Here is a 16,506-nt window from a genome sequence, read left to right as displayed (position 1 = left end):
TAGAATGACATGCTCCGGCAGTGGATCGTCGCTGTGAGGAGGGACGTAGATGACATCGCTCTGAGAACAACACGCTTTCCGGGGTGGGTACAATTTAATGTGGTAAGTTTAGAATGTATTCTTATGACCGTTCGTAACCAGTGGTCACGTCGGAGCCATATGCAGCAAAGGTATCGAAGCCTGAGAGCGTTCTGCCTCCCGATCAATGATGCATGTCTGCATGTACACGGTGGAGGTGCACTGTTAGTCATTGGGACACGAGACATACGGCCAAATGTAGGTCATACTCTTTGACCCTGAGCATGCGCACACGACATTCTTATATCAACACATCTGTGAAGTACGACTTTTCGTGGAAATTAGAATTCTCGCGAAGTTAGCCGAACACAAGCACACGTCGGTGGCGTGGTTGCTTTACCGAGTTGCGGTCATTTTGAGAAGGTAAACCTAGCTATCTTTCTGTGAACGACTGCACGAGTGTTACATTTGCTGGAAGTTGAATTTTGCGCGGGAGATCTCAACTGATATACCTGTAGCTCTGCGTAATATTGAGGGTCATGTTACGACAAAAGTAACTATCTTTAGAAACTACTAAATTCAAAATAATATAAGTCTTACTTACATCTTAATTTACAATCGTTGGATCGTTTTTTATAATATCAATCACTGGTTCGCCTGGCCCAGACTCGATTATTCACAGGCCGTCGTCATATATACAATGGATGTTTTGTTTGTTTGTTGTTTAACGCTGCTCTCAGCAATTTACTATAAATGTGAAGCTACAAAGCAAATATATTATGTGACGCAAAACCCTAAATGTAGTTTTACGCCATATTCGGCAATATATGCCAGCTATCAGGGGCTTCTCTTGACCTGCTCAAAAGCCGGTATTCCGCCCGAAGTCTTCAACTTCCTATTTCTTATTAACATTTTCCCAATTCATGTTAATATACTAGTTATAACTAATGTTAAGGCTTTGACATCACTGACAACAGGGCCAATAAAGAGGAAGAGATATTTAAACTTAGTTTTACACTATCGCACATAATGCAATGTTAAAATACCTCCGAATCTAGGAAAATAGAAGAAAAAAAATTAAAATCCCAATTTAAACAAAATAATGAATTTTATTCCCGGTTTGGCTGCAGTGGGCACGTAGTTTAGAATCCCAGATCAATCTCTGGCAACATGATGAGACCTGTATTGGCATTGGTGCTTGTCATTGGACTTGCGCATGGCCAGCTCAAAGCTGAATTGTCCCTCCTGTTGTCACAACTAATAAAATATCCCTGAAACAACCATACGGATCACCCTTTAGGCGACTACTACCTTCGTGTTTGCGTGAATACAATGTCTGTCTGGAGCCACACACACATACACACACAAACCGCACAATATTGGGGCTATGATCTTGTCCGCGACATGAAACCACATTTCACCTTCACCTTTAGACTCCCTTTCGTCCTACTGGGAGACGGAATCTGTTCGATTTAAAGTAATCACATGTTCAGGATCAGGAATGAGAATATGGCACATTTCAGTTTAAATATTTTTGTAATATAAAAGTAGATAACAATCATATTATGGAAACAAAACTAGTAACAATTGTCTCAGAAAGTCATTGTTTTGAAAACATATTGCTAGTTTTGTTTTCATGTTTGTTTTCTACTTTCATGATACATAAATGAAATGTGCCATATTCTCATTCCTGATTCTGAAGGTACGGATAGAGCTAGACATGTATCCTGCCCTTCGCAAGCGCTCTTGGGCAGGTAAACCAGTCTAGGTCAGGAGGTATCTCCCTGTTATGATTGTTGTCGAATAACTTAAACATGTAGGGGCGGCCGGGTAGCCTAGTGGTTAAAACATCCTCTCGTCACGCCGAAGACACGGGTACAATGTGTGAAGCCTATTTCTGGTGTCCCCCGCCGTGAAATTGCTGGAATATTGCTAAAAGCGGCGTAAACCCATACTCACTCACTCACCCACTCACTCACTCACTGAAACATGTAATAATTTACAGTTTGGGATGTTTAAAATATATTTTCATAATAATTGATATATTTCGTATTTTGGTTGGTTGGTTTGATGTTTTAATCCGCACTCAGCAATATTCCAGCTATATGACGGCGGTCTGTATATAATCGAGTCTGGACCAGACAATCCAGTGATTAATATCATGAGCATCGATCCACGCAATTGGGATCGATGACATGCATCAACCAAGTCAGCCAGCCTGGCCACCCGATCCCGTTAGTCGCTTTTTACGGCAAGCATGGGTTGGTGAAGACCTATTCTACCCCGGAATCTTCACGGCAAGCATGGGTTGCTGAAGACCTATTCTACCCCGGAATCTTCACGGGGGGACAAGCATGGGTTGCTGAAGACCTATTCTACCCCGGAATCTTCACGGGGGGACAAGCATGGGTTGCTGAAGACCTATTCTACCCCGGAATCTTCACGGGGGGACAAGCATGGGTTGCTGAAGACCTATTCTACCCCGGAATCTTCACGGGGGGACAAGCATGGGTTGCTGAAGACCTATTCTACCCCGGAATCTTCACGGGGGGACAAGCATGGGTTGCTGAAGACCTATTCTACCCCGGAATCTTCACGGGGGGACAAGCATGGGTTGCTGAAGACCTATTCTACCCCGGAATCTTCACGGGGGGACAAGCATGGGTTGCTGAAGACCTATTCTACCCCGGAATCTTCACGGGGGGACAAGCATGGGTTGCTGAAGACCTATTCTACCCCGGAATCTTCACGGGGGGACAAGCATGGGTTGCTGAAGACCTATTCTACCCCGGATCTTCACGGGAATCTTCACGGGTCTATGTCGTATGTACGCACATCACACACATGAGAGACAAAGATAAAGTTTCTTTTACAAGTTTGGTTACATCTTTCCAACGATTATTCATCCCAATGGCCCATGCTCCCTTGTAATTTTCTCAAACGCTTATTAGCGCTGAGTAGAGCACCAATTTAGTGATAACTCACCGGATGCCCATTGTGTTATTTCTATTCTTTTAATGACTTGTTATATACTTGTTACAACTGCTGCTCAATAAACTGTGATGTGGAATACTTGTATATAGTTTGTGTTTATATTCAAGTTGGTATTTCCACTTTCCAAAGTGTGTAGTGAGGCCGACTTTCTATAACCAGTTCTATTCTCCTGGGGAATAATTAATACTTCTACGTAACTAGGACAGTCTATACCCAGTACAGGTTGACCCAATAAAGATTTTTTTGTGCCAAGGCACAGTGGTCGCTGGTTCGAATCCCAGATTCAACAATAACCACGACTAACACACCCTAATATAACTTAAATATTGTACAGTTGGTCCAACTCGCTCACTCACGACCCGTGAAGATCCGGGTTAGAATTGGTCTTCAGCAACCCATGCTTGTCGTAAGAGGCGACTAATGGGATCGGATGTCAGGCTCTCTGATTTGGTTGATGCATGTCATCGTATCCCAGTTGTGTAGATCGATGCTCATAATGTTAATCACTTGATTGTATGGACCAGGGCCCCTTTCCGCAAAGCGACCTTAGAGCTACGATGACCGTAATCCGGTGTTAAAGTATGGGAGTTACCTGTCACCTTAGCGCTGGGATCGCATTGCGGAACGAGTCCTGGTACAGCTTGCACAAAGTGACCTTAGCCCTAAAACTATCGTAAGTCTATATACTTAATACTATTAAAGTATGGGAGTTACAATCATCAGAGCGCTAAGATCGCTTTGTGAAAGTGGACCCTGGACTCGATTATTTACAGACTGCCGTCATGTAACTGGAATATTGCTGAGTTCGACGTTAAGCAACACTCACTCACTCAACGTGTTAAGTTTGTGTTTTTCACTTTTCAGGTGCATGACGTGTAGCGCAGACTAACGAGGTCACAGAGTGGACTTCGTGGAGCAGTTTCACCCCAGTGTCCATGCTTGGACATACCACATACCACATAACAGTGATTGTCCGGGTCATAGAAATGGGCTCTTGGAATTATCCCGGGGACTGATTCATTTCTAAAACACAAACTGATAATTTCAAGTAAAGTAACACGGAATTACACGCGTGGGATGCGTTCTGCCGGGGTTAGCCTTCCGTGAAGGTTCAACATGTTGACGTCCTGGGCCAGCATGGGCACAATGTTGATGGAGTGTGTAGAGAGGGGGGACGTCGAGCTCGTCAAGATCCTACTCAAGGCTGGATGTGATGCGTCCTGTTCTGTGGATGACTACGGTAATAAGGCTCTGCATATCGCGGCCAGTACTGGAAACGTGGAGCTCGTCAGCCTGCTGCTTGACAATGGCGGCGACGTATCTGCTCGCAACATACACGGTGATACTGCCCTGTTGATAGCAGTCAAGGCGGGTCACCTTCAAGCCTTTGAAAAGCTGCTTGAAGCAGGGAGTGAATTCGATCCCCATGAAGAGCGGAATATTTGGGGCTTGACACCACTGATGTATGCAGTCAGGAACGACCACATTGACATAGTCAACTTCCTCCTGGCCCGCATCGACTCGGTAAACCACGCCAACAGGGGCGGCCAGACAGCGTTGCATGAAGCATGTAACGGAGGGTTCACGGACTGCACTGACGCACTGTTACGAGCAGGGGCGTCTCCGGAGATGACAGACGTTCACGGCCAGAGCCCTTTGATTGTGGCCGTGAGAAAGTGGCACACAGGCTGCGCTAGAGTTCTGTTACAACACGGTGCCAACCCCTGCCAGGAATCCGTCACCCTCCACAGACGCCGGTGGGTGAATATGACACCTATGTACGCGGCCCTGTTTTCCGGACGGATGGACATGGTCCGCGTGTTGTGGGCTGCCAGGCCGTGTTCTGACGCCGATCTGTTCAGGTTCAGCCTCGACCCTGAACTCAGACAACGAGTTGAAGAACAGAACCCGGATGTGTGGGGGTGGCTGGTGACGAACTGCCAGTCCCCCCAGGCGCTAGGGAGTCTCTGCCACAGGGCGGTGTCTCAGCTTGTCGGTTACTCCCCGGGCAGAAACTGCAGGTTACAATCTCTGGACGTTCCCGCAGAGCTGAAGAATAAGTTACTCTTGCTAGATTTGTGATATGTTTGTTTGTTGAACACTGTACATATTGGATTATTCAAGATAAACATAATAATGCATTATTCAGTGTTGTTGATTGTCACGATGTCAACAAACGAACACAAGAGCATGTGGTTCCGTATATGTTCATAATATAGTGTCAGTGTGGCAATACTACATGTTCGAGCACAACGCGCTTATCAGCTATTCGAATTCACCAAGTGTAAGGACAACGTTACACGTTTAACAGTACATACATTACAGTTTCAGTCCAAGAGTTTTTTTTCCATGATTTAGCACCGTATTCAAATATGGTTGAACTGAATCATCTGGTGGCTAAGGTCCGGGATTGACCAGGTAGTTTAAGGTCCTGTGGCAGGAACGTGTGTCGAATCGTACAGTCCATTGGTAGCCAAGGAGAACACTGCTGTCGATCAGCGTCTGACCTCCTCGGAACATGAATCGGTGGGCCCTGAGCGAGTGTAGGAAGTACTGATTAGAGCAACTTCTGCAAATATAATCCGTATTAGACGTTGCCACCCTCGAGAAGACCGCTATGACATCCTTTGAAGATCTATCAGAATTTGGTGTTTACGACGTCCTTTTCGTCGTAGGTGATGGTGTATCCGTTGTTATCCGCCCCTTCCACCTGGTCGGGAACCGTGTCGTCACGAGAGGGGGAAGGCAGGTACTTGTACCAGCGCGCCACCAGGAGGAAGCCGAAGAAGTTGACGAGCATGAGGCCGCCCAACAGGAAGAACAAATACTCCGCCTTTCCGTTGTTGATGTCGTCGGGGAACCAGGGATCTGAGGGAGATGGTTATTGTTCATTAACATGACATTCAGACAGTACATACACGTGTATTTTTTTACGTACGTACATACACGCGGACTTTCGTACATGCGTACGTAAGTCGCAACTTATGCGCGTGTATGTACGTACATTCACGCGTACGAAAGTACGCACATCCTTAACGTAGCATATCGCACAAGATAGACATCCATCCATCCATCACACACACACACACACACACACACACATATACATACATACATAAATACACACACAGGGACCCTAAGAGGTGACTAACGGGATCGGATGGTCGAGCTTGCTGACGTGGTTGATGCATGTCATCGTATCCCAATTGCGCAAGGCCATTTATCACTGGATTGTCTGGTTCAGAATCGATTATTTACATACCGCCGTCATATAGCTGCCATATTGCTGAGTGCTGCGTTAATCAACAAACAAACAACAAACAAACATCGCAACTCACCAGCTGTTGTGGCTGCTTCAACAATTTTGAGAATGGCTGACGAGACGAAGCTGCCGATCCCGGAGGTCATCAGGAAGAGGCCTGTGAGGAGCCCCTGCATGGACGGGGGCGCTTGTGTGAAGGCGAACTCCAGACCTGGGAACGGAGCTTGTCTATTACACTTAAAAGTTGATAGATAATATAATGTAATGTTTACATATTCTGTAAGTTATAAAACTCAGTGGCTTTCTATAATCACGGACCGTCCTTACGTGTGTGGTATCGCACCCTACAGGTTCCCCTGATATACAGTCAAACACCGTAATGTCGAAGTTGAAGGGACCTAGGTAAATGATTCGAGTTATCCGAGGTTCGACACAACCGAAAATGATGAATAAAGAAGGAATACGCAGGGACCTTTCATTTACTTTGCGACAGCTGTAAGTTCGACACATCAAAGTTCGACACAACGGTGTTTGACTGTAGTTGTAATATTCCCGACTACAGGCTACCGTCATAGAATTAGATATAATTATATTACCGTTTACTCCTCGGACACCACCGTGCTATATAGAAATACTATGTCCGGAGATATCCTACGACGAATGCTACACATGACTTGGTGAAGGCCAAGGGCTAGGTCACTGCTGTGCTTGTACCAAATAATGTAAACTTGTTAAGAACATAGTTGTCTCACCTGTGATGCTGGCAAATACTTCGCTTGCCCCCACAAAGGCGTACTCTGGAATTTGCACAAACACGGACATGGAGGATGCGTTGAACCTCTCATGGCCGAGCACCTGCACGACGGCCCCGTGGTCAGCGATGTCCTGCTTCCTGTAGATTTCCACTACCCCCGCCACCACCACGGACCCCCCAGCCAGCAGGAGACCCACACCTGCAGAAGGGACAGACAGATACCATGTAACGCTACCCATGTCAGGCTTCAAGATGGAACTGCACCCGTGAAGATCCGGGTTAGAATAGGTCTTGAGCAAACCCATGCTTTCCTATGCTTGTTGTAAGAGGCGACTAACGGGATTGGGTGGTCAGGCTCGCTGACTTTGTTAATGCATGTCATCAAATCCCAATTGCGTGGATCGATGTTCATGATGTCAATTAATGGATTGTCTCGACCATTTACAGACCGCCGTCATAAAGCTGGAATTTTGCGGCGTTAAACAAAAAAAAAACAAGATGGAACAGAGACAGTTCTGCAGCCATGTTAAAAACAAACATATGATGGTCTCATTGGCCTGTGTTCCGTTTCCTGATGAAACCTTAGAGGGTCAATGTTGCACATAGTTTATTGAAATAAGTGAAAACTATTTCGCCTCAAGACGTTAATTAGTTACAACGGTTTGAGACATTGTCGCGTTGTTATTTGTTATTGAGAATGCCTCAGCTATTCGCTGCAGATGTGTGAGAGGAATCCCATCTTTTCGAAGCTGGGTTATAGGAACCGCGGATATAATGAAACTTGAGGAAAACTACTTCAACTCAAGACGTTAATTATTAAAAACGGTTATTTGTTATTGAGAATCCCTCACCCATTCGCTGGAGATGTGTGAGAGGGCGTCCCATCTTTTCGAAGAGGGGATATAGCAGCCGGTCCACGAGGGGGATGAGCAGCAAGATGATGATGGTGTTGAAGATGTTCAGCATGGCGGCAGGGATTTTGACGTCCCCTACTTTGACGTTCATCCTCTCAGCTTGCAAGAAGAAGGTTGACTGCATCTTTTTAACATACACATGTTATCTTTAGAAGCAATTGAGCTTGTGAAAATATACACTAGAAACCATCTTTTATAGTTGCGCTGCAATCTAAGCTTGACACACTGGGATTGACGTTACACACTGGCTTGACGTCACCTTCCACACTGATTGACATCACACACTGGCTTGACGTCACCTTACACACTGGGGTTGTCGTCACACACTGGCTTAACGTCACCTGACACACTGGTTGACGTCACCTTACACACTTGGGTTGACGTCACATACTGACTTGACATCACATTACACACTGGTTGACGTCACCTTACACACTGGGGTTGACGTCACACACTGGCTTGACGTCACCTTACACACTGGGGTTGACGTTACACACTTGCTTGACGTCACATTACACATTGGTTGACGTCACCTTACACACTGGGATTGACGTTACACACTGGCTTGACGTCAACTTACACACTGATTGACATCACACACTGGCTTGACGTCACCTTACACACTGGGGTTGACGTCACACACTGGGGTTGACGTCACCTTACACACTGGTTGACGTCACCTTACACACTGGGGTTGACGTCACATACTGACTTGACGTCACATTACACACTGGTTGACGTCACCTTACACACTGGGGTTGACGTCACACACTGGCTTAACGTCACCTTACACACTGGGGTTGACGTCACACACTGGTTTGACGTCACCTTACTCACTGGGGTTGACGTTACACACTGGCTTGACGTCACATTACACACTGGTTGACGTCACCTTACACACTGGGGTTGACGTCACACACTGGCTTGACGTCACCTTACTCACTGGGGTTGACGTTACACACTGGCTTGACGTCACATTACACACTGGTTGACGTCACCTTACACACTGGGGTTGACGTTACATACTGGCTTGATGTCACCTTACTGGTTGACTTCAGCTTACACAATGGTATTGACATCACACACTGGCCTGACGTTACCTTACACACTGGGGTTGACATCACACACTGGTTTGACATCATCTTACACACTGGTTGACGTCAGATACTGGCTTAACGTCACCTTACACACAGAGGCTGACCGTCACACACTGGTTTGACTTCTCCTTACACACTGGTTAACGTCACCATGCACACTGGGGTTGACGTCACACACTGGTTGGACGTCACCTTATATACCGACTGGTATCCTTATACACCTGGGTGCGTTGCAAAGCGCAAATCGCTTGCAAGCGATGTACAGCGATTCGCCTTACAACAGTGCGCTATCTTTTGCAAGCGAAACAATCGCTGGCTGAGGTCGCTTCGTCCTCAAACCAAAATGGCGGCTAACTTTGACAGCGGAACAAGAAATTCTTGACAGGAGCCACGGGGAAATGAGCAAAGGCAGTCTGCTCTAAATCGTAAAAGTAGTCATAAATTTCATCAGCTCGTCATCGAGCCTCCTCTGTTACGTTCTTCATTAGGCCAAGACAACCAAGTGGTATTTGCGCCGCCATTTTGGAAGAGTGCGCAAGCGCTTCGAACTGTTGCAGCTCCGGGATGAGCGATTAATTTGCTTTCTCTAAGCGATTCGTGGCTTGCATCGCGCCCCTGTTTTGACGTCAACTGTTAGTTTAAAATTGGCATTTTGGCGTTTTATTCTGTGGTTATTTTGTCAGGTGATATTCTAGGAATGGTGGGTACCTGTGAGTAGATGGCCCAGTAGAAGATCATGAGTAAATACACTGGCAAGACTCTCAATACACTGACAGCGCCGTCTACCGTCACGTCATCAATCGTCCCGCCATTCGTCTTCTTCACCCGGTCAAAATGGCCACAGCCTTTCCGCCACACATTGAACACAGTGGCCAGCACGCTCTCTGAAACAACTCTCACTTGTTACTGTTGGACTAATTGGAGTTTCATCGCCAATATAAGTGTGCGTCACACAGAAAATGCCATAGATTCTTTATTACAACTTTTCTGACATGTATGACAAGACATACAGCTTTTTCAGCTATTCCAGATCCACTACAAGCGGCAGGCCCTGAAGCGCTCGCTCGTCACAGCCAAGGCCGGGTTCGATTACCCACAAGCCCCGCTTTGATATTGCCGGAATAGTACGGAAAATGTCTGAATTGTTTCAGACATCCAACTACAAGATGAAGCTACTGTCGTGCCACATAGCAACATAGAGCCGCCAAACCAGCTACTAAGATAATGGTTAATGGATCTTCCACCACAGACTAGAGGGCGTCATGTTTTGAACCAGACTGTATTGGCTGCTTATAATAACATCCAGATCGACGTATTGGTCAGGACGTAATTGTGCCTTTTTTCTGTGCGTTTAGATGGCAAAAATATCTAAAGGCTTCTTCCGCTCGAGTCTGGACCAGACAATCCAGTGTTTGACATCATGAGCATCGATCCGCTAATTGGGATACGATGACATGCATCAACCAAGTCGGCGAGTCTGACCCCCCGATCCCTTTAGTCGCCTCTTACGACTTGAACACCTGGAATGATGGCTATTTGCTAGCGATTTCTAAACACATGCTGTCGTATACTGACCCCCTGGAGGCAGGTGTTCGTACTGGGATCTGGCAAGGACAAACACAATAAGAGCCAGGATCATGCTGAAGAGAGGGACTGAGAAACCCCACGCCCAGCTGTAGTTCTGTTGTAGGTAGGCCACCCCCGAGTAGGCGACCAGTGCCCCAGCATTGATGAACCAGTAGAACCTGTGAAATACATCAGGTACACATTTCATATACTCCGCTGGGAAATGCCGAGCCAATGCGAATATACGATTTGATTATATCTCGAAACTGAAAACATTAAACGCAGTTTAGAGAACTTAATCAAACACATCCGATTGTAGAGCAAGAACGGTGTGAAAAGGTTCGTTTGTCGTACCGATGAAGACATTTTAGATTGACTGTCAAAAACTACGCTGGAAAGAAATATTCGTAATCACCCGATGCCGCGGGATATACAGTGTGATGTACCCTGTGTACCCCTCGGCTACCTGTAGACCGGCATTATCATATTCATATTTTAATGTCAACAACGAACTACAGAGAAATCTTATAAATGTCGTCATATTTGATGGATCGAACCCAAAAATTCTGCATTATTATCCTTTTGAGTAATTGCGCCATTTACCATGGGGGAGTTTTGTGTATTCGCGCCTTTTACCATTAGGGCCTTCTGTGTAATTTCGCCTTTCACCATTCGGGCCTTTTGAGTAATCGCGCCCTTTACCATTCGGGCCTTTTGAGTAATTGCGCCTTTTACCATTCGGGCCTTTTGAGTAATCGCGCCTTTTACCATTCGGGCCTTTTGAGTAATCGCGCCTTTTACCATCGGGCCTTTTGAGTAATCGTGCTTTATACCATTCGGTCCTTTTGAGTAATTGCGCCTTTTACCATCGGGCCTTTTGAGTAATCGCGCCTTCTACCATTCGGGCCTTTTGAGTAATCGTGCTTTATACCATTCAACATTCAAGAGCACTAGTGTATTGAATGTGTGGTTGTAGAGCACTAGTGTATTGAATGTACGGTTGTAGAGCTCTAGTGTATTGAATGTACGGTTGTAGAGCACTAGTGTATTGAATATACAGCCGTAGAGCACTTGTGTATTGAATGTACAGTCGTAGAGCACTTGTGTATTAAATATACAGTCGTAGAGCACTTGTGTATTGAATGTACAGTCGTAGAGCACTAATGTATTGAACGTACAGTCGTAGAGCACTAGTGTATTGAATGTACAGTCGTAGAGCACTTGTGTATTGAATGTACAGTCGTAGAGCACTTGTGTATTGAATATACAGTCGTAGAGCACTTGTGTATTGAATATACAGTCGTAGAGCACTAGTGTATTGAATGTACGGTTGTAGAGCACTAGTGTATTGATGTACGGTTGAAGAGCACTAGTGTATTGATGTACGGTTGTAGAGCACTAGTGTATTGAATGTACGGTCTTTGATTACCAGTTAAAGAAGGACTGCACGGCAGCTTCTCCAAGCTTCTCCAACTGCTGGGCCCCGAAGGGTCCGACATTGGCCTTGATACCACCAGTCCCTATCGCTACAAACGCCAGGCCCCCCAGGAAGAATCCACGTCTCGCCTCCTGGAGAAAACATGAGGCAGTCGATACTTCGGTTTAAAATAATCTGGACGGAAATCTAACAAAAAGTCATGAAGCTAAAATAGCACGATGGACATATAAAGTACAGGTTTCTAATCAATTCCAGATTTAAAAATGGCAAAATGACTAGGCTTTCTGAGTGGTTTTTCAACCACATTTTTGTGTTTTGGGTCTTGCTTTCAAACAGCGAATGAAGACAACCAGCGACGCTAAAATGAGAGAGAATATTTAATTTCAACAACGAAAATGTTAAAAGTACATTCCATGACCGTGAAAACGGCTATTGTCCCGGCCACTTGAAACAGGATCAAGAAATATCGCGACGATTAATTAATACTTATGAAGTGAAAACAAGCCATTCCGCCGATAAGGAATATAACTTACGGTAATGACAAAAATTGCAGAGTGCGCTTTTCAAGAAATATCCATTTCGCTAGCGATAAACATCACCACTGAGTTTTGATCACGTGGCTACAATCCGAGTAAGAGTCGGCAGTCAGGTGTTTCAGCGTTAGTCATGGATCTGGTACACGATCACCGTGCACATTGCCCCTATCCCTATGATCCATATCTTTAGATATATTGTAGTACTGCCGGTGTTTCAACTTACCAGTGTCATGTCATAGGCCGACCCATCCTCCGACCTGCCGAACATGCTTTTATAATCTATGGAGGAGGCCGGGATCATCACAAGACCTGCAATGGAGAATGTGAGCAGACTGCAGTCCACTGGGATCTACAGAGGCGGACTTCTGGCCCAACACACACATCAAGCTGAACCTTTTTTGCAAACGGCAAATGATGCATGCAAATATAGTTCATTATCATTAGCATTGCACTGCAGGGTCAGGCCTAACACTACACTACAGGTCCAGGTCCAGCACTACACTACAGGTCCAGGTCCAGCACTACACTACAGGTCCAGGTCCAGCACTATACCACAGGTCCAGGTCTAGTACTACACCACAGGCACAGGTCCTGCACTTCACTACAGGTCCAGGTCAAGCAATACACGTCCAGGTCAAACACTACAATACAGGACCAGCACTACACTACAGGTCCAGGGCCCACTTGCACAAAGCGATCTTAGCGCTAAGACTATTGTAAGCCTATGTTAAAGTATGGGAGTTACGATCATCTTAGTGCTAAGATCGCTTTGTGCATGTCGGTACTGGTCCAGCACTACACGTCCAGGTCTAACACTACACTACAGGACCAGCACTACACTACAGGTCCAGGTCCAGGTCCAGCTCTACACTACAGGTCCAGGTCCAGCACTACACTACGGGTCCAGGTCCAGCACTACACTGCAGGTCCAGGTCCAGCACTACACTACAGGTCCAGGTCCAGGACTACACTACAGGGCCAGGTCCAACACAACACTACGGGTACAGGTCCAGCAGTACACTAAAGGGCAGGTCCAACACTACAATACAGGGCCAGGTCCAGCACTACACTACAAGTCCAGGTCCAGCACTACACTACGGGTCTCGGTCCAGCACTATACACAGGTCCAGCACTACACTACGGGTCCAGGTCCAGCACTATACTACAGGTCCAGGTCTAGCACTACACTACAGGTCCAGGTCTAGCACTACACTTCAGGTCCAGGTCCAGTACTACGCTACAGGCCCAGGTCCAGCACTACAATACAGGGCCAGGTCCAGCACTACACAACGGGTCCAGGTCCATCACTACACTACGGGTCCAGGTCCAGCACTACACTACAAGCCCAGATCCAGCACTACACTACACTTCCAGGTCTAGCACTACACTACAGATCCAGGTCCAGCACTACACTACAGATCCAGGTCCAGCACTACACCACAGGCCCAGGTCCAGCACTACACCACAGGCCCTCGTTATCCCTATGCAACTGTGAACACACTAGACCTGCCACCACGCTCGGTTGTCAAGGACTGACCAGGAAGTGCTGAGAGAGCTAGGTAGACCAGGCCCGCAATTCAGTCTTTGCGATCTGGGTAACTCCCCGTTGAGGTAGATGAGGCCCGCTCCAAGGCATCTTCCCGAGGCAAGGGAGTAAACTGACTTAAAAAATCCCCTTTCCACCCTTGTCGAACTACGCTAGAATTTCCAGGGTCCATCAGTGGCTATTACGAGTTATATCCCTTCTATGTCCCTCCTATTGACCAATCAGATTCCATCTCTCATATCACTTGCATTTGCTTGAAACAAAATGGCGGCGCCCAGTCAAGACGATCTGATCGATAATAAAGATCTATATTGTAATAAAACGGGTATTACGCCGCGAAGTGCATCAACTCACCTGAGCACCTTGATTAAAAACGTGAAAAGATTTGCTACATATCTGTCGACGCCAAGTTGACTGTATACATGCTTTGCAAATCCTGCACTTTTAAACCCGTGTTGTTGACGAACCGGATGTCTAGTTCGTCACGCGATTTTTATTGGACTATGCACAGACTCGTAAAAATGTAATTCCGGTATTCGAGGCTAGTTTGGGGAGGGTGGAAACTGTTCTTTTATAGTCAGTTAGCGTCCTTGCCTCGCGTTGTACCGGCCCGACATCTCGTCTGGGATGTAGGTAACTTACCTATCAGGTAGATCAGACCCGCTCCGAGGATGGTGTTGTAGCGGCCCGCCATTGCGTCGGCGATGTATCCCCCTGCCACGGGGATGAAGTACACCACACCTACACACGGATGGAGCGTACAAACTACAGTGGCTGACATGACAGTTCTACTCACATGATTATACCGAGACACGTTCAACTGTAACATATAAAAAGTGTTATATTTGGAAGCACACTTTCTTAGTAAAGTACAATTTCCAGTACTTTTGGGGGCTGAGTCCCGTCCGGGATTGGAACCCACACTCTCAAAATGAGCCACCTAATCGCCAGCTCACGAAGACAGCGATCGAACACACTCAGCCACCGAGATTTCCAGTCCAACAAGTGGTAGTGGTCAAATGTAACAAATATTATTTTGCGGGTCACTAAAAAGTGTAACCCAGAAAAATAACATTCGTTACGTTTGACCACTTTCTAAAAGGCATTGTGTATTTATAGCTATTGCATAGTTGAAAAAGACAAATGCATATAAAATACATATATCTTTAAAATGCATATTAAAAAGATTCTAGATAATGTAAACAGTATATCGCAAAGTGTTGATCACGTAATACATGCTAAAGCATAGACCACTCCACCATGTCAAAACAGAATAGTACACGACTTGATATCGGATTGGGTAAGCACAGTGGACGTTGTATTGGAGAGAATAAAATCCGGATCCTGCTGGTTATGTGTGATACTGCACCTATCGGTCATCGGTCGATGATCACATATCAGCCAGATGTTTACATACACCATACCCGCTTATACATCACCGTCTGTTTGCAGCTGGCACAACCCTCAAGCTATAATAGATTCCAGCATTGGGTAGGACATTGTGACCCCTCTAAAGTACACACTGGCGCGAGGTCATATCCTATCACGCGCACCCCTGACACTAAAGGTCAAATAATTACTTTTTTTTATGTCGGCATATGTTTATAGATGTGAGCAAAGTAACTGGTATTAGTAAACTAGACATTTAATAATTGCGAGCTTCAAGTACCTCCAGTCTAGAGGAAAGAGTTATGTAGCAGACCATTGTGCAGAAGAAACACTGCAATTATCTATAACCAGTATTGCGCTTGAAACCATTTCTGTCAAATATCCAAACAAGGAATAGCAATCGTAGAACGCGTCAATACTTCACATTTTGGCTTACTATTGCACAAGGACATCTGAAAGCGTTTAAACGTCTTTCAGTATCCCAAGTAACGTATATTTTAGCTTTGTTATTTAAGTCAGAAAAAATTAAATTTGTTTTCAAGCTCTTTCGAATGAAATGAAGATGAAAATCTGAAACATTCATCCCGTTTCATGCATGTACCGCGAAACGTATCCTAAGACAGACCTGAGAAGACGAGGCTGATGGTCGCTGCATCCGGGCTACTATACTTCAAGGTGCTGGTGCAGAAGAGGATGAGGTTGGCCACGATGCTGTAGTACGTCAGTCGCTCACACAGTTCGCAGATCAGGATGGACGTGACCACAAACACTTTGGTGGCGCCAAGCGTTACTTTGGTTTTGCCTGGCAGCTGCTCCGAGGCGGAGAACTCGTCCAGTGACTTCTCATAGGTCTTCTTGGTCGCCATCTTGTCGCCCTGAAGCAGCGGTTGTGTCTCCCCGACGGCCACATAGCTGGTGTTGTCGGGTCTGGGCATATCAACGGAGATATGTAGACCTTCACCTGCATAGTAAACACTCTTATCAGCCAGCAT

At 46.0% G+C, this 16,506-nt stretch overlaps 2 protein-coding genes across 4 annotated transcripts; one reads left to right on the top strand and one right to left on the bottom strand.

The window, feature by feature from the left end:
* LOC139469436 (ankyrin homolog) lies at window positions 1-5,149 on the top strand. 3 transcript variants are annotated; one of them, XM_071251602.1, is made up of 2 exons: window positions 1-83; window positions 3,877-5,149. In XM_071251602.1, the coding sequence occupies exon 2, from the start codon at window positions 4,129-4,131 to the stop codon at window positions 5,092-5,094; it is 966 nt and encodes a 321-aa protein (XP_071107703.1). In that variant the 5' UTR covers window positions 1-83; window positions 3,877-4,128; the 3' UTR covers window positions 5,095-5,149. The 3 variants fall into 3 exon arrangements, with proteins under 3 accessions (XP_071107703.1, XP_071107704.1, XP_071107705.1); XM_071251603.1 differs by having other exon boundaries at window positions 1-102; XM_071251604.1 differs by lacking the exon at window positions 1-83 and adding an exon at window positions 322-441.
* Window positions 5,095-16,506, bottom strand: LOC139469212 (solute carrier family 15 member 4-like). The gene is made up of 10 exons (XM_071251349.1): window positions 16,140-16,506; window positions 14,768-14,866; window positions 12,803-12,888; window positions 12,035-12,174; window positions 10,615-10,784; window positions 9,748-9,923; window positions 7,880-8,066; window positions 7,027-7,227; window positions 6,351-6,485; window positions 5,095-5,880 (listed from the first exon to the last, which is right to left on the bottom strand). Exons 1-10 carry the CDS (start codon window positions 16,504-16,506, stop codon window positions 5,651-5,653), a joined length of 1,791 nt encoding a protein of 596 aa, XP_071107450.1. The 3' UTR covers window positions 5,095-5,650.

This window comes from Haliotis cracherodii, unplaced genomic scaffold, assembly GCF_022045235.1.
Source record: "Haliotis cracherodii isolate W230 unplaced genomic scaffold, xgHalCrac1.p SCAF_2, whole genome shotgun sequence".
In the NCBI taxonomy this organism is placed as follows: Eukaryota; Metazoa; Mollusca; class Gastropoda; order Lepetellida; family Haliotidae; genus Haliotis; species Haliotis cracherodii.
This window is presented reverse-complemented; position numbering and strand designations above follow the sequence as displayed.

Excerpts from the sequence above, each read along its gene's own strand:
- LOC139469436 (XM_071251602.1), top strand. The coding sequence starts at position 4,129 with ATGTTGACGTCCTGGGCCAGCATGGGCACAATGTTGATGGAGTGTGTA.
- LOC139469212 (XM_071251349.1), bottom strand. The coding sequence starts at position 16,506 with ATGCTGGCTGATAAGAGTGTTTACTATGCAGGTGAAGGTCTACATATC. Across the intron at positions 8,067-9,747 it reads ACTGGGCCATCTACTCACAG|ATGCAGTCAACCTTCTTCTT; the intron begins GTACCCACCATT and ends TATGTTAAAAAG. Across the intron at positions 5,881-6,350 it reads TGAAGCAGCCACAACAGCTG|ATCCCTGGTTCCCCGACGAC; the intron begins GTGAGTTGCGAT and ends CATCTCCCTCAG.